Source organism: Spea bombifrons, chromosome 5 (genome assembly GCF_027358695.1).
Source record: "Spea bombifrons isolate aSpeBom1 chromosome 5, aSpeBom1.2.pri, whole genome shotgun sequence".
Classification (NCBI taxonomy): Eukaryota; Metazoa; Chordata; class Amphibia; order Anura; family Pelobatidae; genus Spea; species Spea bombifrons.
The window spans coordinates 76,493,028-76,514,814 of record NC_071091.1 but is presented as its reverse complement, the minus strand read 5'-3'; the positions used below and the strand labels follow the sequence as shown (position 1 = coordinate 76,514,814).

Here is a 21,787-nt window from a genome sequence, read left to right as displayed (position 1 = left end):
TCCACCCACTTCCTGTTTTCTCCTACCCACTTTGCTTTGACTTCCCTTCTAGCAGGCCCCTATACAAGACCAACCCCGCCTCTATATGTGACTAGCCCCACCCGCCATCAAGGCAAGGCCACAGATATCACATTAATATGACCATTTTACATGTATCAAGTTAAATATTAACTACTGTTCTTACCTTATTATCTAAAAACTGTTGTGGTAATTAGCAATGCTAATTTTAAAACTTTAAATTAGAATAGAATGTATACTTGGTAATGGGATACAGGACAATAAATACAAATATCAGTGACTTACAGGTATGCGGACATAGCCTTCCATTTCGGCACAAAGCTGGGATACTCCAGAACAGAAACAGAGGGAACAGCCCAGTGGATTCTCAGCATGAAGAGCAAAAGTGCCAGCCTTACACTCGTTGCAATAACTTCCAACCACATTGTCCTGTAACAAAGCAGGTGTATAAAATCACGTTTTTAAAAGGACAAAAGTACACATCATTTTACACATTTTGCAGATTAGCCATTTGTATAATGTGTTCTAGCTCTGTTACTTAAGCCCAAAATACTAGACAATCACCTAGATTCCTTATCATACTGTCGGTGGAGTTGCATTCATGAATAGCATAATAGATAATTAATCATAAATCATCTGTGCGCCTTTGCACTGTGGATTCTACGGTATCTTGGTCAAAATAAAAGTTTGCTAATGCAACCAGAGAGTTATGTGACAAAAATGGCCCATTGTACCTTAAAATACACATTCCCAATGTGATTGATTGAATTTGGTTGAATCACAATCTATTCCAAAAAGCAGTGGCTAAATCTTGTGGAGGCCAAAAAAAGCCTACTTTAAGGGCTAAACATTTTCTCTTTAATGTTTAATACAAAAATTCAATGGATTCTAGCTGAATTGGCTTCAATGGGAGCAGTGCAGGCTGCAGGACATGTGCTCTCGGTGCAGACAGGGGAGAAGGAGTCTGGTTTTGTTACTAAAAACTGCAAAATAATGTACAGTACGTGACAAACTGCACGCAGAAAAAATGCATTGGTTTTACACAGAACATTGTTTTCCCAAGGATGTTTGAAGCTATACAATGTATTATACCATGTTATATTTTTTTTTATCAAGTTATGTTATAAAACACGTGTTGGAGTAATACAGAGAACAGGGTTTATTTACCTTACAAGCACATTCGCCGGTCTCTTCCACGCAGCTGCACACCTTCCGTTCATCATCACACCATGCAGACTGCGTGCCTTCGGGATCACAGTCACAAGAAACGCACTCGGGATATTTCCTATATCCAAACAGGCAGGCGCTGCAGCTCTGTCCACCAAATTCCTTTCTGCAATGGCACTGGCCAGTTGAAAGGTCACACTGGAGGCTGTTGGACCCATCTTTGCTGCAGTTACATTCCTGAAATCAGACAAATACATGACATCTTGACATTTGCAGCATTAATATGATCCTGTTGGCAGATATCCCCGCCAGACCAACTAGGTTGTTGGTCACATGGTTACCCGGCACAGGCTTTGATAATTCTAGAGGTCTCTTACCAGACATCCAAGTTCTGGATCATGACCCCAGTAGTTGGTGTCACAGAATTCACACTTGGGTCCATGCGTATGAGGAGGGCAGATGCACTCTCCAGACTCAGGATCACAGTTATTCTGGGTGTGTGCACAGTCACAAGCTGGGAAGGAAAACGTAACACAACAATGTTGGAAAATTGCAAAATGTGAAAGGGGGACACTTTTTTTTAAAAAAAACTCTCCGATACAAGCAATTGCATCACCACTTAAAACACACTTTATTTTTGTCAGCACAGTCATGCATATTAAAAATAACCAACACATTGAATTGAATTCCCATAAGGCTCAGCCAGACATACTACTTCCATGATGCTGGCTGAGCGTCATGGGAAGTGCAGCAACAGTAAAGCTGCAGATGCTAGCTGTGAACTACAATTCCTATGATTCTCAGCCATCCAGCCAGGTGTCCACCATAATGCTGGCTGAGCACCATTGGAAGAGTAGTCCACAGCAGCAGAATTTTTTTTTTAAATTAAAAAAGGCTAATGTTATCCTCCCTCCATTGATTTTTGGAATCAAAACGTTTGATACTGCAAAAATTGATGACATTATTCTTCACGATATTCTTGTAAGAAACTTTTATTTCTTTGTTAATTCATGTAAACAATTGTTTCATATTTATTAAGAAATTTCCTTTTATTTGCCAACCCCCCCAGTTATGCACAGCTGCCCCCAGAAATGCATTATACCCCCTATATGACACTCTGCCTTCCTGATATGCCTTATACCCTCCTATATGCCGCTCTGCCCCATGATATGCCTTTTAACCCCCTATATGCCTTATACCCCCCTATATGGCACTCTGCCTCCAGAAATGCCTTATACCCCCTATATGCCACACTGCCTCCAGAAATGCCTTATACCCCTATAAGCCACTCTGGAGGCAGAGTTTAAAAGGGGTGGGACGAAGAGCTGAGGCACGGCCATTGGGCGCATTGGGTGCACGCCAGCCCCTTTATTTTCATTAGACGCCGGCGGCCGGAAAAGGCTTTCAATCCCGTTTGCAGCCGCTCAGCGGCTGTTTTCAATGTTGATCTGCCGGCCAACATTGAAAACAGCCTCTGAGCGGCTGCGAACAGGATTGAAAGCCCCTTCCGGCCGCTGGTATCCCGGGACAGAGACCCCAAATCGGGACTGTCCCGCCTGAATCGGGACAGCTGGGGGGCATGCGATCATAGAATTGAATATAGCTATGCATCAGCTCCAAAACATAACTAATCAACACTGTGCAAAACCTACGAGTGCAGCCGCCATCCTGGTATGCATAAAATCCATGGGCACAAACATCACACTTGAGTCCAGCTACTCCAGGTACGCAGGTGCACTGCCCGGCATCATTACAAGCATCTGAAACGGAGCCTGACTCGTTACAATCACAGGGGAGACATCCAATGCCAGACGTCAAACCGTAGAATCCATGCTGTGGGAATAAACCATAAAGTCACTCACTTTCCATGAAAATGTATTTAATTCCTAGAGTGCGTTAATGGCCCTATAGAAGTGCCGTTTGCTTAACCGGATCCGTGTTGGTGAGTCCACAGGAGAATACTGTTATGTTATCTATCTTTGTATCTGTTATAAAATCAACTATATTTAATTGCCCTGATCTTATTCTTTTTACACTATACATTCACTTTAAGAATAACCGGTTTTATTGTTTCTTACCACGCACTGATCGCATCTTTTTCCAAACACATTTGGTTTACATTCACATATGCCAGTCTCGTGGCGACAAATGCCTGAAACAGAGCTTTCAGGATGGCATTGGCAAGCTTAAAAAAAGAAAAGGAAAAAAATAGACGTAAATAATGGTCAACTTTTTTAAATTAGCAAATATACACATTTAAAAAAATAAATATGATACATAGTGAATAATGCATTTGTTTGCATTCAAAAGCTTAGTCTGCCAGAAAAAAAAACCAGCAGATGTTTAAGGGAAAAAAGAAGGGAAATTCCACAATAAACTAGATGCCTTCATTCAACTATCCGAAGACATAACGTGCATACAGCTATAGGGATTAATCAACGGGAAATGTTGAGGCACAACAAGAAATAAAAGGCACAAAAAAGACAATCCTAGTCAAGTAAATGCCACATTTGTGACACCAACGGAGAGTGCGCCGTTTTCTTAACTAGATCGGTGTTGGTGGGCCCACGGGAGAATACTGCCTCCTTACTACAAAGAAGGTGACTCCGTCCTGAATCACAGGGGCTCATACCCACCAACACAATATGTACAGTCAACCGCAGCGGTATTTATGTCACGCGAAATGCTGCCGTACTTAAGTTATGGCGAGTGCTTAAACTTTTTTTGTTTTGTCATATTAAAATCTCCTATGGGTACTTAATTTATTAGTATGATTACTTTGCATTATTATGTTTATCTTAGCTATACTTCTAAAGTATTTGCTCGGCTGCACAGTCAAGTCAAACGGGAGTTAATATATGCATGGAATCAGCCATTCACAATCGAGTGGGCGGGGTTATCTGGCTGACGCAATAACAAAGGCACCAACGATGGATTTCTTGGATGGATTTGTACCTTTGTACCTTTTTGTATGTTTTTTATTAATGGATAAATGTATGTAGTTATTTCTGCTCATAAATTGCCACTATAGTTTCCATCGTTTATTTTATGGGATTTTAGAGTAATAAACTAACATTTATCGAAAAGCCTTTGTCTGCTACCTTCTTCAAATTTTACTAAACCTCCAAACACCGCGCAAACTCTCTTCACTATCAGACAGTAGGTGATGAATGGCTGCTTTATACAGAATATGCTTAAAAGACCTTGTAACAAAATATGAAACAGCTATATGTTTCTTTAAATTCTGTCTATGGAAACACTATGACTGCTCGAGCGATATTCCAGCTGTTTTGTTTTTTTTCCTGAAAGCAACAGTTTTTATCTTGATAGAGACAAAATTCCAAAGATAATCAAAGGAATTTAACACTGCAAATCTTTTTTGGTTTTGATGTAAATCAGCCAATTATAACTAAATACATACTGATATATATTTTCCCTATGGGAGAAACTACAGACTGCAAAGATTACTGCTCCTCTTATCTTTGCTCCCTGCAGACAATGACCGCAAGGCTGAAGAGATCATCAAAGACAAGAATTTCCAACAAATTGTCCTTGCTGGTCATGTCATTGGTCTGTAGATTAGATGAGGAAACACAACAGCAATCTCATTTACTAATACAAGCAGAGGGCAAACGGTTGTACATGGTCTATCTGCGTGACAATGGAAGCACAGATTTCTGCTCCAGGATTCTGGAGAAGGCATCTAAAAAACAGGCTGTTGTTTACGTACATTGGGATGTAACCAAAAAAGCAAGGTTCCATGAATCATGGTGAAAGTGATGGGTATAAATACATACTACACCAGTCTGCAACTATTTAATCAGTGGAAAAGTAAAATTTGAAATAATTATACCTCTCCATGTTCCAGTGGCACAAGTCTTGAATAAAATGACGTGCAAATCACTTCATCATCCCTTCTGTACGTTGGTGGCCCAAGTCTTGGTGTCACGTTGTATCGACTCAAGCACTCGTAGTCACTGATTGCATAATACTGCCAAGGCGTGAACTCAACACCATCCTGAGAACGTTCTAATATCCAGTTACCTGGCCGTGGGGAATTTGCTGCTTTAATTATTATGTATGCAACTTGGAAGATCTGCACACAAAAAGAATGTTTCATTAAATACATATTTCACACAAAAACATTTTCTTTTTCATTCCTATTGCTACACAATTGCTATAAGACACTGCCCCTCAATTTGTCTTTTCTTAACTGTATTTCCAGGGTTATAAGTTACCTCCTAATTGTACCAGGCAAAACGCTTGTAAAGATATATTTTCCTAACAATTTGCACCAAAAAGATTAAAATATGCCAGTATTATTTTTTTTTTCTTTCCATAATACACATACTGCACAAATATGGATATTTGCAAAAAGAGAATACATTTAATAGCTCTTAACTTATTATTATTTATCCATTTCTCATATTTTGCAGAACTGTACTTCAGGTAAGCAGTACAAAATAATTTGGATTTCCAAGAAGAAAAGATAAGGAGAGCCCTGCTAACTGAGCTTACAATCTAGATATGTGTGTTTCCCATTCTTAAGTGAAAACCTTAATATATATTTTTCAGGGGTTTGTAATGTGCATTACTATTTATCCATGAAACTGCGCTTATATTACCATCACAGTATTTTCTCCCCCACACTGTGTATTCTGCTAACTTGCCTCCCTGTTTGTTATATGGTTGAGTGAACGACAAATGAGCCGGTTCATATTGTACTGAGATTTTTTCTGAATGGCTCCAGAGTCATGAGTCTTAACAAAGCTACAGCTGATGTAGCTCATTGTAAGCCCACACTGGACAAGTATTTGCAACAATATATGTTTCTCCTGTAGCCTGTTTCATTCTTCAATTTAGAGAACATGCAGAAGCACCAATTTAAAGCTATACCGCTTACGAGCCAATATGAATTATACATTTTAATTTGCCATCCAAACAACATCCCACTATCGCTCTCTGTAACATATGGGCAAGAAAAGGAGTGTCCAGTGTGATTACAGGAGCCACTTAAGGCTGATGGACCGATTTCCTCCAGTTGTCCGTGGGCTAACATCCCATCTGCACTATGATGGGACCTTCGTTTTAAGCCCAGTGCTGCGTGACCAACAGTTCCCGACCTGGACAGGATTTTAGATGTTCTAGATGTGGCAACATGTTGTTATCTAAATGGTATAATTGGTCAAACATGACCTTGGTCTGAAAGTTGTCTGTCTACACCTGAAATCCATACAATTGTGCATACCATAACAACACAATGGAACAGCAATGAATTAATTGGCAAGCTATCAAGGTAATTATATTTACGCAAGTTCTCCAACCAATCCTGGGATGCATATTAATACCCTCCGTTGCTGCTAATAACATGTACCTTATGTACTTACATGATAAGAGATATTTTAGGTGATTATTTTTAAACCTGCTTAATAACTTATAAGTTATTTAAAATATTCTGTGTACATTATTTTATCATAAAAGATTGACTTTTTGTCTTTCATAGCTTGATGTGTGCTAACTGATATTAATCTGGTGTGAACATTGCGAGATAGGGTGGGACAGTGTGCGACGGGAAGAGGTAAGCGGAGTGAAATTCTGTAAGCACAAAGATCAGATTTATATTTGTCTTCAGACTGAGGCATACATATTTTGGGTTGCAGACTTAATTATTTTCCTTAGTTTAACAGTTGGTACCCTTAGAGATGTATATAGAGGTTGCACAGATGGGACATTTCACTGGTCTGTACCTTGCAGGACACCATAGAATAGACTAGGTGGCAGAGTAAAAAGGCACATAAAATTCTTAGGCATTTAGGAGGATTAGCGTAAACTGCTAACAAGCAGTGTGTTGACAAATAGCTTAACATCATAAAAAACACTTTCTGAACTTAAGAGAGAACAGCTCATTCTGCATGTATTTTAGGATCTAAATAATGACATCACCACCCACTTACTATAATCCCATTTATTGCAACAACCACTAGGAGGAAAATGGCTTCTAAAATCCAAATTCTATTAGAGTGTTTTGTTTCTTTCACAAACTTATATATTTATATTGTATGCAATGTGTCCCCAGAAAATACAGTGGAAGTGTTTAAGAGTATTTAAAGAAAAAAAAAGTTCACCCAGTGTGCTGAAAAATATATAATAAAACTGCTAAGAATATAAGGCATGAAAGTAACCCTTGACACCAAATAAATGGCTATATGACAGTGGCCTGGGAAAAAACCCATGGAAAATAATAGGCAGTCAAGCAACATGCTGTAAAACTGTCTCCTTACAACACAATGGATGAGCAACGTGACTGATGATTCTCTCAGGATAAATTTACCAGATCAGTGATGTCTCTTTTTGCTGCACAATATTTGACACAAAGAGCAAATAAGTAGATTTATGCATGAATACCTTAAAGCTTGTAGGGATAACATGCAAACACGTATGCAAATTTAGGATGCATTATTTTAAATGGGACATTGCGATGATATAAAGTATTGTTTATCTAATGAAATAATCTCCTCGAGTCAGTAGTCAGAGTGTCCACTCCATTAATTAGACTAGACATTCTGCGTTTAACAGCAAGGTAGCATGATGAGGACCTAGTTTGTCGTCTAGATGATTGGACTGAGATAACAGAGATAAAACATATATCTAATATGGATACACGCAACCGTTCAAAAGTTTGGGGTCACTTACCAACTTGCTTGTTTTCGAAAGAAAATACATTTTTGTCTATTAGAATAACATGGAATGGATGAGAAATACCGTGCAGACGTCGTTAATGTTGTTAAATGACTATTGCAGATGGAAAGAGCTGATTTTGTATGGAATATCTTCATTGGCGTACTATCACTCCCATCACTCCTGTGTTCCAATGGCACGTTATGTTTGCTAATCCAAGTTTACATTTAAAAGGCTAATTGATCATTAGAAAACCCGTTTTGCAACTATATTAGCACAGTTACAAATTTCCATGACCCCAAACTTCTGAACTGTATTGTATCTAATGTCAAAACATTGTATTATATGAAAACCACAACTGTTTTGAAACAAATAACATGTCATTTTTTTCTGCATAAATGTAGCAAATATAGTGGCACATTAGCCTTTCTGAGTAGGGACTGAGTTCAGGGTTGGAAAGAAAAAACCCGACTTGGAAAAGGGGCAAACACATATGGGGTGGGGGATTCTACAGAACCCTAAACCCTAGCCTCATGTATTCACAAAGCAGACAACAGGAACATTTAAAGGAACCACATGAATTGAAGTGCATATGATGGCTGTCCCTTAAATAAGGAAAATGGCTATAGCCATGTTTGTTCAAGAGGTCCTACATTAAAGTTGATATATTTAATTGGGCTAAAGCCGTAGAATAACATAAATCTTTGGAATCTGAGAGGTTTCAAAAACGTAACAAATTTGAAAAAAACAATACATTTTCATATAGCTTAATTGAATGTATTTTTTAATATAATGAGATAATGTAGAGATGTGACCCTAGCTTTCTCATTAAGATGGTTAGGCATGGTTAATAAGCAGACAAATGGATCCCCCGGTTAAAGTAAACTGAATTAAAATGTAAACCCCTTATCATGCATTAACCAACACTGAAAATGAGAAGCACTAATACAGGGTTTAATTAATTATTCCTAGTCGCAAATGCTAAAGCTGTCCTTATGCCCTAAATAAAGTAAATTTTTTACACACAAGAGGATTTGGGGCATTTATGATATAGTGGTGGGGAAAGAATTGGCGAGAATTGATTCTAGTATTGATCCTAGTGATATCTTTGACCTGCTATGTCCATTTCATGCACGTAACAGAACAATTTAGTATTACTAATACAATAATAATAATAATACTTATTATTTTGAATGTCATTTACTTTGTTACCTTTCAAATTCTTGGATTGTGATCAACCACACTATTAAAAGGGAATTGTGACTATTTATTTTACTTAGTACCAGGTTACAAATATGGTTTCCTTATTTAATAGTTGTAGTTTTAGCAAAATATAATATTTTCAGGCAGACGTTCATATCTGTGATGTAGCTCTGTTATCTGAGCCCAACCTACTAGGCAAACACCCTTACTCCTTTCAAATAATTGAATGGCTCAGTCTTAATCACCCAGCAGGACACTCTGATTAATGAAATGCATAAATCATTATATTTAATCCTCAAAGAGAAACATATTTTTTTCCCATGAGATTTTGACTTTATCAACTAAATGTAAAGCGTTGTGTGCCGCTATTTTTTCTACACAGTATTACATGCACTATTTAGAAAGTTCACAGATAAAAGACATAAACACTACAGATAAGCAGTCCATATATTATGCAGTTTACAGGTTATTTATAGAGAAACAGAGGACCGTATAATGAGTACTTCCAAGTGGAACAAAGACTGTACATGTGAGATTTATAAGGATCCAGACGTTATTTGGTTAGCTTGTAATTTAGATTGTTCAAAGGAACTGGAAATGTGATATCTTACACATTTGGTATATGTGTGGTATTTCCAATTCAGGATGCTTGTAATTAAAGAGTAATGAAGGTCTTTCTAATACAGTAGGGGTTGTGCAGTACTTGATCCATACATTTTAAAATGTGAAGGTATAGGCAATCTGGTTCTAACTGTGCTAACTAAAAGATAAAATAACCCTGGTGTCACACCATACCCTTAGTTGACTATTCTACCACAAATACTACATAGATGCCATAAAGAACTGCAAATGTGTAGGACTATGCAGAAAGGTGCTATTTTAAATCAGGAAAAAAGATTTTAGCTAGAAAAAACATTAAAACAAGAAAGTGTCATAATTACTTGTCTTAAATCCAGTGTTATGGTGACCCAGTGATATATTCTGCCATTCTGAATACTGGGACTTTGCCACCAATCATTAGTGCCATCGATTGCATTGGTTATCGGGTGCCGTTCTGTAAATAAACAAATAAAAAAACATATACCAGCTTGCAAGTGAAAGAGAATAGAAAATTGAGTAAGAAAGCATTTTATTTCTATATATTTTGGTGAGAGGATTATTGGGTTCCGGTCAGTAAACAAAATACTACAGAAATAACGATGCCTGTTTGCAGTTAACCAGCAAGATGTACAACACATAATGAGGTCTTTTAACTACAATGTGAGTGCATGAGAGTTGGCAAAAAAATCTTAATTTGTAGCAGCTCATTCATATATGCACTATTACTAACTCACATACTCAAACACACACAACTTATTCTGCACATTGATTGCTTGAAAAAAGCAAGCAATATGCAGAATAATTCAACCCCCAGATTGCTTGTGATTTGTAAATATAAGCTGAAGCTTGCAAATTTCTCTTTGTAGCCTCAGGGGGTGACATGTAACCTCCCACACACACAGACACCAAAAAAAGATTAATTACAAAAATAATAATAGAAATGAAACAGGGATCCCCACATTAAGCAAGGGGGTCAACAACCCATCCACCTTTATCCCCTACCCTGTATGTGGTGGGGTAGGGGGTAATAATAGACTATATTGGGGTATAAAGCCCACCATGCTCTACATAATTTAGTGTTTACTGGGATGAAGTTTAAAATATACTGGGGGGAAAGGTTATTGAGTACAAAAAAATAAACCTTATATTAAACACCCTATTTACCCCCCTCCCCCCAAAAAATCCAAGTCGGTGAACTAGGAGTGAATGAGGTACTTCACTGTCCACCCCTTTGCACTTACAGGGTTCAGCCTTTTTAACTTTTACATTTTGTATTTGAGTGACTATATGAATTGCTTGCATGTAATGACATGTGACTAAACCATTTAACTATTTGTTGGTGAATAGACTCAACAGTATATCAGAAGATGGGTTACTTACCTTTGGGATTGGAACTGTTCTCATCACAGATGCTACATTGAGGGTTGCGTATTGGCCTCCCTGGCACATGTTCTACAAGTTTACAAAACATTTCTGGTCCCATTTCACCACATGTGGCATTAGTGGTAATAACGGCATTACTGGCAAGATTCAGTATAGCGGGAAACAAACCTAAACAGAACACAACAAGATTTACCATGTAGAATAACATTCAGAACACAAATTCATTTATGTGTTAGGGGAATAATGTGTTTTCATTTTTAAAGTATTACAGTTGATGATTTAAAACACAATATGTATGTGTATTTAATCAAGCATTAACTCTTTTTCCCTGGTTACTTTGCTGTCATCACTATATATTAGCACAATGTTAGTGATTTTTGGTATCGTCCGTGAACAGTTCTTGCTTTAGAACAATATTATGAAGCAATGTATTATAGTACGTTTATTAGAGAAGAATTGTCCTAAAAACCTCCCAAGAAATGTTGATAAAATGTCATGTTTTAAAGTTATATATATATCCAAACAAGATAAAGATAATCTGCCATGCCTGATGGACCAATCTTAAAAAGAACATGTTAATAATATAACTTAAATGTCTTGTTGTCCATACACTGCTAAATGTCACACTTTTGTAATTTAATGAAACATGGAAACATCATTTCTAGCGCTGTCAAAAGTGCAAACTCTTCTCAGAAATAATTATATATTCATGCAAGTTGCCTAATTTTCATTTTTGGGGGAAACACTTGTCAAGTGACACAAAAAAAAACATGAACTGATAAGACATTCCTTTTTACGCAATTAAACCTTCAAATGAAATAATAAAATGACAGATCTGTAAAAGGTTAATTTACTTAACATGCAAGAGCTTGTAATTAACATTTTGTCTAAGTGACACAGTGCCTTTGAATACAATTATGTTTAAAATTCAATGTTGATGCTCTAGATAAAGATATAATACATTAAGGCAAACAAAGGGCTCGCTCGGGCATTCTTCCTGACCGGGGATCGCAGTGTTTTCCTGTTTACTTTCTTGCTACCCTCATGCTTGCCTGTCTGGTTAGTGCTCTACTTTATGAAGCAATCATGCAGTTCAATTGCCAAAAAAAACTGTAGGGTTTTGTTATCTGTGTTCATGTTTCTAGAGCCATGAAACTGCAAATCTGCACATTCCTTCCATTATTTTGACTGGCTTTAGCTTATGTATGCCTCTGACCTTTTAAGTTCTGATAACTTATCTTCATACCACATTCCTTTTATTGGGAGCTTTGCTCAGTGATCAATACATATTTTCTTTTAATATATGTCAAGTTTTAACCTTTTATCATTTGAAAGAATGATAAAAGCAAAGGATCTTTATGAACAATTACCTAAGCATTGTTCTGTATGTCCTACTTGTTATGTGCTACACTACTTGTCACCCATTGTAAAGCTTTACAGAATATGATGATACGACAGCTACATTTTAGTTATCCATATTTTTAACAAAGTTAGGACCTATATGGAATATTCAAAGATACTTTTCAGTTTGTGTCCTTCTTCTAAGCAATTAAAACCATAGGTAGTAAGAAAAGCAAAAGAAAAATTGAAGATAACCCGCTGTGTGGATGTTACCACTTGCTTTCCCCCCACAGCCTTTTGTTCTTTGATTGTTGAGTACAATAAACATCCTTTAAAGAGAACGAAGGTGATGCGTAGTTTGAGGTGAGGTAAGCAACAGTAATATGTGGGTTCAGAACAGAAGTCACATCATATTACTCAGCAGTCCGTGTTCTTTATGGGGCTTGGCTGTATGGGCTACCCTTCCTACATTATTCTCCAGATTCTCCCTTCTTTGACTCAGCTCCTTCCACTCTCACCCCTTCGATAGTCCACTGTACGCTAGCCCAAACCCGTGTATGCAGCCAACCCTACCTACCTGACTTGACCCCACTCACATGCAGCCATTGAGCGTTGAGACCCAGCTATAATAAAAATAGAAACCCGTAGAACTTTGTAGGTCATAGAGAATCACCTCCTTCCAATACACTAAGGGCCTTGAGAAATAGTACATTTTAAACATTTAGAATGTTTGATACTTTAAGCAAGCGTTAACAACGATTATTCTCAGACATGATTTTCTTAACATGGAATGAATGGCCTCACCAGATGTTAGAAACACTGTAGTATTGTGTGTTTTATTTTTTTTTGGAGTCTTCCTCCTGTGGTTTATTATCTTGATATCGCTATGTATATATTTTAATTTATTTGAATATTTATATAGCTTTAGATGTAGAATTCCAAGCATGTCTTCAGGCGTCTGGCTTTAGTTCCTCTCCAGGGCTCTTTTCCCATTCATACCAAATTTCATTTCCTGTGTTGCTTTGTTGAACTTCTGTTTGCAAAAACCTGCTTTTCTGAGAGCAGGTATATGTGTAAAATGCCTTGGAGGTAATCTCTCATAGAGGGTCATGACAACGAGGCAAAGTTAAAAATGATATTACCTTATGAATGTTCTAATATATATATATCCTGATATATATGGGATAGATTGTTACCCCCAATACAAAGAAAATAAATAACCAGCCCATCAAATGATCAATAAGAAAATAATCTTTGAACTTTTAGGTGTTGATTATTACCCACCCTTGGTTTTTATGGTGATCTGTTTTCCCCACAATGGACCACTTACTATGATGTCCAAACGCATCACACTGCTACAACCATACTTGGTTGAATATGGGTAAATTCGCCAGTTTAAAACCATCACCCAAACATACATTAAGCTATTGAACTGGGGAATAATTAATAATTGTACGTGAAATCTTGCTTATAAGAATAAAGTATATGTGTCTTCTGATATACAAATTAGTACTAAAGATAATATTTTTCCAAGCATTAATAATTTCCTACAAGTCAAGTTCACCTTTATCTTGAATGAAACTAGCCACAAATTTAGCCCTTGAAAGGGTTGCAAAAAAATTCACATTGTAAAATACTATGGTGGCCTCCTCAACTGGAGGTTTTGCCTTCTTCCTGAAGTGTCTGAAGGCTTTTACAGTAAAAAGGAGTGCTGCATTCACAGTTATTCAGGTTTATTGTGTATATTATTGATAATAACCCCTGGAGTTGGGTGGAATGGTTGATAAGCTATATGGCTGCTTTATACTATACAGAATTCATTATTTTGAGGTTGCTATTCCTTTTATCCGGGTTGTCTCAGATGCCTAATTTTAAGTACCGGTATTTTCACAGCTGAACTCCAACCACCAGTCTAGAAAACATCAAACAGCCTTGGTATGCATACTACCTGTGTACTTTTCCTACTTTACTACAACTGCACTGAGAAAGAACAACGGAACATATGTCATGATTGTATGTTTGCAGATCACACTACAAAGGAGCTGACGTTTAAAATGCTTTAATGACTGTGTTGACATATTGTAAAAAAAAAAGAAGTTCAATGAGATGGGGGGCAGTGTGAAAACCCTTGCCCCAGAAATGTAGCACCTGGCCTGGAACATGATGCTTCTAGCAGTGATCAGGAAATTAGGAATATTAACTTGCAGATGCAAGACAGCTGGAAGCGCCTGTGGAAGCCTGGCTTTCACGGCTAGGTTACTTAAGAAAATAGCAGAGGATGTTTACTTTCTAGCTCCTGTATTTATGTTTTGTGTCGGTGGTTTTAGTGTTCTTTACAAATCAAATCATTCTTGGTAGCACACTTTCTGAAGAATGTTTGGACTGGGGTTAATACGGACATTCAATAAACATAATTTTGTTCAGCAAATGGTTGTAGCCCTGCAGATGTAGAGCTAAACATCCTGCATGCCTGGAAAGCGTTAGGTGGTAGCCCTCAGATTTATATTAGGAGTGTTACAGAATAACACAATTTCTATTTATCTTCACCATTGCCCTGGTTACTGTGGTGACTGCGCCGTTATAACGCAATGCACAAATATACTTAAAACAACTGGGTCTAGAATGCCACATTTATATTGCCTTCCGTGTTATCTCTTGTTGGTTGAGCTAACAGGCCACAAAATATCAGCCCCTGGCTAGAAGTGTTCAGTCTTAATTACAGGGTAATTGACTAGACCTGCATGACTAACTCCCAAACAAAAAGAAATAAAGAATTCTAGTGTCTGTGCTGAATCTTAAATAATTCCCTCTGGCCAAGAGAAAATGGTTAATTACTATGAGTGTAAGGAGGTATACTTTTTTTTTTAATCAGAAAATTATCTTTTCTTTTTTTCAATGGTCCGGTCAGGACTGGAAGGATTCCAGGAGCCAAGATTCTATGGCTTCCAAAATCCTACTAGCTTTTATCTATGGAAGCATCAATCCTTGGCTTCAAAATCATTTCCAAGCTGGCGCCATAAATATTCTTTCTGGTTCCCAAAGCTGAGTTTTAGCAGGGTTATGTCAGGTTGACTACCCAGTTCCTTTAAGGACCATCCTAGCAAAGTTTGCATTTGAGTGATAACAGTTTATAGCATGAGAACCCGACAAGCAAGTGGGACCTGGGCCTACAGAAGGACCCAAAAACTTATGCCCTGTTAACTTTTATTTTAGGAAATCAGCCCTGCTGACCTGTGGTTTTTCAATGCCAGCTATAACTTTTGGGTGTTTCCAGTACTGTGCAGAACACAATAATGATGTCATAAAGTCGGCAGACAAGTCATCTGCTATGGACACCGTCATTCCATGCATAAACATAAATACAAGTTCTTGCTTTGCACCAAGCAGCTTCCTATTCACATCAGTGACCCAGAAGCATGTATGAAATTTGGGTGCCAATGTCAGAAAATGGTACAACTTGGTACCTCAATTGATCAATCAAAGCTTCAGCCTCCATGACATAAGCTTGCTGACGTCTATGTGGCGGTAGCGTAATTGACTTTAATTTGGTGAATTAGGTGTAGTGGGTTATACTTATTTTAAGGGCTGATATTGTTGTGGCGGTGTGTGTAAGACATATGGGCTTACTGCCACATGTTTGGGCCTTTACAAATGTAAGGCTTAGAACTATAAACACAAAATGTTATAATGTGCAAAAAGCTATGGATACTACGGAATCCTTTTTTTCATTAATCTAAATGATATATTTTTCAAAGCACTTATACAATTAGACCCTGTAATGTCAAACAGACTTATTTAGATAAATCAAGGATATAATATAACAAACTAAACTGAATGTGACTATGTGAGTGGAATGATCAATTGAGGCTACGTTACTGAATACTTCCTACGCTCTAACTCCTTGTTTTTAGAGCTAATTTTCCCCATCTGTCTGCAGACCAGTTCAAAGCACCTCAACTTGTTTGGGAAAATACTTGAAACCCGAGGACCTTTCAAAGGACATAATTATTTTGGTGAAAGAATAGTTTGCAGTGTTAAGGTCTCTGATACGATCTAAACCTTCATCAGGACAAGGCATTGTCCATGCCAAAACATTACAAAGAGTTAAAATACAGACTAAGCATTCTAGGCTGATTAGATAAGTGATGTACCATAAATAAAGGAAATGTAAAGCAACGACATCACCACAGATCATCACACAGATCGCTTAAAAGCCCTTGCGCTGCATTTTTTCCTCTTGGCTAACATCACAAGTTGCAGAAACGTAGTCTTCTTCCCACAGTCGTTCAGGCAGTTACTGACTAATGAACCATAGAACAGCTAAATCTGTTCGTGACAAAGATTGAGATTCATAATCAATGTATGTCATTTTAAGTTACAAAGTTACAGTGGTATCATATATATAACGCAAGTCAGGGGGGGTTATATGCTCACAAAGCCAGACGTGTGTGAAGGATTATTTACTAACGCAAAAGTAAATCATTCTGAAGAGGAAATAGTGTAAGGAGTACATTTGAGACTCAGAAGAAAAACAGTGCAATGTATATTAACCTTATGCATTAGAAGTTAATGGACAATCGACAATAAAACGTTGGTCTTCACTAGAATGTACAGAATGCCATAGAGATTAACCGTTTGTATGTCAGATAATTTACTATGAATGCAGACCCAATGTGGTAGACTTATTTGGGATTCCAGGGGTTAATCATTAGTATGCAGTAGGCAAGACTCTAATAGTCCATGTGGGTTCCTCCAGCAATCTTGCTTGTAATACAATGAGCAACAGAGAAACTAAGATCTAAGGTTATGTAAGTGCAAGTTATTCAGAAACAAAACATCTATTATGGGCAGAATAAGACGCCAAGATATCTCAGATACGTACTGCAGTTGTCCATATAGAATTGCATATGCTAATTTGGTTGTTCATACACTTTTATTATGTTTAGCTCTTTGTGACTCCTTGAATATTAACGGCCATTTGACATTTTAAGATGAATAGACAATCATGCTTCAGATTAAGTTTACATTGAGTGAGAAGTATTTAAGCATAAAGAAAACCAATTGGATGGCATAAAAGCGTATTTATATAAAAAGTGATTCTGGTGTAAAGTTCAAAAAGTGGTCTTATCAATGATCATGACCATTCCATTACTTGTTTAGGTGACAAGGCCATATTTCAACAGCAATTATTATTTTAACACATAACCCAAGGTATAACCCAGCATGTTGGTTTTATGGCTGGGAGTGATCCCCTTATTTTTGGTCTATGAGTAGAGTGTTCCTCCTTCAAAGTGCAATAGTGAGTTAGCATTGTACTAAAAGGCCTTTGTCACTTCTGTAGGTTAAATGTTTCTAATTCCTTACATTAATTATGGGAATATGGCCTATTACCACAAGGAAAGGCTTTTTTGAGGTTTTGCTCAATACGGTTTGATGGGTTTCATGTAGAGGATTATTTGGGAGGCATTCTAATATCCAGCGCTTAAAAAGACCCAAAAACTGTGCTGTTGGGAAGGATCACCTCTGTGTCATTTAGTAAATAGCTTGTCCTCATCTAACAATTAAGAACTAATTACAAGTTAGTCCTAAAACAAGCTTCCACATCTCCTTATCTTAATCCAACTTGCGCTTGGCACCTTTATGTCTGGGGTCCTTCACAGACTGACTCCTGCTTGAAATGAGTTTGGAAACCAAGTTTCTGTCCCAATCTTAAAATTGTAAGAAAAATGCTTATCTAAATCTAGTAAATCTTTATTTTAATCTTAAATCTCACTTTAACATTAACTAATTTAATTTTATGACGATTCATTAACCCTTTCAGTTCCATTTCTGTAAAACATCTTTTTGGACTACTTCTTATAAAATGCAACTATGGTGTAAATGTTGTGTGCACTACTGATTAAACAAAATGTATCCAAATGTACAAATAAAGACTTTAACATAAGTGATACACGACAAGGGTGGCCAAGCAGTTTTTGTAATGTAATTGTGGATGACCTCAAATTCCAAGATTTATTTTTTTACTCAGAGGACCTTTATCATACAGCAGTATGATCCTTCTGTACACGAAATGTAATTGCAAAAAGGGAAATTAACCTTTTGTGAATATATAAAATCGTGACAATGATATATAATTACTTTATATTCTTAATTGAAATACATTTCCTATTTAAAGAAGTCACTAATTACCTGAAACACTTTGTATCTTTGCTGTAATTGTTTTTTGGAGATATTCTTTTTAAAAAATGCAACACATTAAAGCTGAGATCTGTGTCTCAAAAGTGGCAAAGCCAACATTATCTTATCAAATTCCTGCCCTGAAATATTCTCCTTCTGACTCACCAACCCTTATAAAGACTGCTTGAACCAATCAACACCATAACCCAGAGATTACAGGAAGAATAACCATATAGAACGTGGGAAAAAGAAAGATACCTTTATACATAAAGTGTTTTCTACATATACTTTGCTTATTTTAATCTGTAAAATCACTAAAATTACAAAATGTAGGATTTGGGAAAAGTGGCAAATCTACGTTGAGCAACATATTAATAGGGATAATCATTTCTGTAGATTATAAAAACATGAGGTTAAGGAGTTTTATTACAAAGTTTGCTTAATCTGTAAACACTATGACATGAGTTTACTTGAGGAATTTAAGATGTTTTTTTGGTAATATCCAAGAATCAGCACATTTCTACTGGAACCCATATTTTAAGCGCAGGGAGAAAAACTAAAGTTTCAAGATGTTCCGAATGGGTCATTGTGACCATAAGGTCTAATTTTGCCCCTACCTAATATATGATATGATTTGCACACAAGGTCAGTGAAATATACAATAAACGGGGTGTAAATCTATATACAAAAACTCTTGATATGAACCACGAAGGTCTGATCGGTATATCAGTATGACGCTGTCCAGAGAGGTCCCCGGAGCCACTTTGGCGCTAAGGATAAGTGGTTGTAATTGTATATCACATGAGAAAATCCCCTTTAATCCAGTGTTGGTTTATATTTCTGAATTATACAACTGAGCCTTACTTTTAAACACTTTGATAGACCTGAACAATGGCACGACGCGGGATTAAGTGGGATTTACAAAAACGAAGTAAAGTACACAGTTTCATAAATGGTCTGATTCACACAATTCTATTTGTGCAACTTTCACTCAAAATTCTTTATCTAAAGTTACAACGTATTTTATAATGTTTTCGCCAAATATGGTATTCAATTAAATAATGTTAATAATGAATGTAAAATGATTACATCATATACAATGTTAAAGGTCATTTTACAGTGGATGATTTGCCATTGAAATGTAACTCTTTTGCGGCTCCCTAAGTGTCTTCTTCACCAACTGTAGTTTAACATCTTGCTTTGAAGGAACTTTAAGGAAAAAGGTAATTGAGGAGTCCAAAGTCATATCCATTAATTATTATTTGGGTTGGCTTGGCTGAGCAATCCAGAAGAAGCGAGGAAGCCACGTGGGAGCTCAACAGTATGCTCAACAGAGGATCTCCCCAACTAGTCCATGATCATCACTGTAAAAGCGTGACATTGGGACAGTGCCCCAAAATCTGGTCTGTCCTATGAAAAAAAAAAAATCTGTCCTATGAAAACCAAGACTGTTGGGATGTATGTTTTCATTTAGTAAAACAGTAACAAGCTTCCAAGTGTATAAACATTTGAAGTTCATGGTTATATTTGTTTAGCTTTATAATATCACATTTTTAAGGGTCTGTATCAAATGACAGAAACATAACTCTGAGTATAACATGAATCGTGTCTTGTATGTCATACTGTTTTAGTGCGCTATATCATTTACTAAAACTGGTTAAGTGTTGTTTGATGCACTTTGGTCGCTCACATAACCTTCCCCCTTTTATCTCCTGTTTGAAGACACTAGCAATAAAACCATAAGAAACATTGAATTTGACACAGAGAAGAACCATTTGGCCCATCCAGTCTGCCCATATTTCCCTGCTGTTCTGTCCCATGCATATAAATTCTGTTACTGTATTAACCTCTACCCCTTCTGCTTGGAGACCGTTCCACTTACCTACCACCTTCTCAGTAAAGTGAAATTGAATTGCATTACATCTAAGAATCTCTCTAGTTTTAGAATATAACCTCTTATTTATGATGATCATGTCATCTTCTTAGGACAACTGATCAGTGTCCTCACTAATTTCAGTAGGTACGCAACTTGTATCTACACATTTTCTTGGGGTAAGCATATATCTAAAACACCTTGATGACATATATATATATATATATATCATTACATAAGTTATGGTGGGTAAAAGGTGATGGAAACCCTTCCACTTAAATTTAAGGGGTAGTAGAAGTATTATTAAACACTCATCTACACACACCAGACAAGCCAGGAGGCTTGCTTTTCCCTCAGAAATCTCATGGTGCTTTCACAACCACAAGGGATTCTGGGTAGGCGCATGCAAACAAGGTTAACAATTATCACCTTTGCCTCTATATCCACTTTATACATGGATTCCTTGAAAGTAATTGCCCGCTGTACAAGACAGCCTATAGACAAAACTCAGGAAGAGGTACAATAGCCAGATCACCACTCATGGACAGCTGTTTCGTCCTTCATGGGACTCGTCAGCATGAGGTTGGGATACTGGCTTAATAGTATGAGGCTTGGGGTAACTAAGAAATATCATTACATAAGTTATGGTGGGTAAAAGGTGATGGAAACCCTTCCACTTAAATTTAAGGGGTAGTAGAAGTATTGTTAAACACTCATCTACACACACCAGACAAGCCAGAAGGCTTGTTTTTCCCTCAGAAATATCATGGTGCTGCCACAACCACACGGGATTCTCTTGTGGTTGTGAAAGCACCATGAGATTTCTGAGGGAAAAGCAAGCCTTCTGGCTTGTCTGGTGTGTGTAGATGAGAGTTTAACAATACTTCTACTACCCCTTATATATATATATATATACACATATATTAGCATGTACAGTTTAAGTGCATTCTGTGCATTGGACTATCCCTTTAAGGCAATTTACCTTGAATTCTACATAGGGTTGTGGTAAAACTTTGAGCATTTTTTTTTTCAGAAACCTGTAAATCCCCAAAATATTAATATAATTAAATATTGACTCAGACCAGCTGAACTGAATGCCAAAGGCAGCGTTGGCTTTATGGGTCTTTTTATTTTTACGTTATGGATAACAGTAGTATTATTCATGTATTGTCTAGACAACTTCAAAGAAAAAGGGCATTTCTAGAGGCAAACAGCTGCAAATCCTTGACAGTGCTTTGTGGCTTTGTCTGTTTTATGTTGATGCGCTGTGCTACTCACTGCATGAACACATACTAACAGTCATGTAAACCCTTCGGATGGAGTCTTTCATCAAAGGTAATACCTTTT

The 21,787-nt window shown here is 37.0% G+C and overlaps 1 protein-coding gene across 1 annotated transcript in view; it reads right to left on the bottom strand.

Moving 5' to 3' along the window:
- LOC128497702 (laminin subunit alpha-1-like) overlaps positions 1-11,245 on the bottom strand; it is a 59,635-nt gene extending 48,390 nt beyond the window's left edge. Inside the window, 10 exon segments of the mRNA XM_053467862.1 lie at positions 300-447; positions 1,186-1,422; positions 1,563-1,699; positions 2,838-3,018; positions 3,264-3,370; positions 4,287-4,359; positions 4,689-4,757; positions 5,039-5,281; positions 10,008-10,120; positions 11,047-11,245. Of these exon segments, the coding sequence (XP_053323837.1) occupies positions 300-447; positions 1,186-1,422; positions 1,563-1,699; positions 2,838-3,018; positions 3,264-3,370; positions 4,287-4,359; positions 4,689-4,757; positions 5,039-5,281; positions 10,008-10,120; positions 11,047-11,245 (1,507 nt within the window).
- Positions 11,246-21,787: the final 10,542 nt, after the last annotated feature.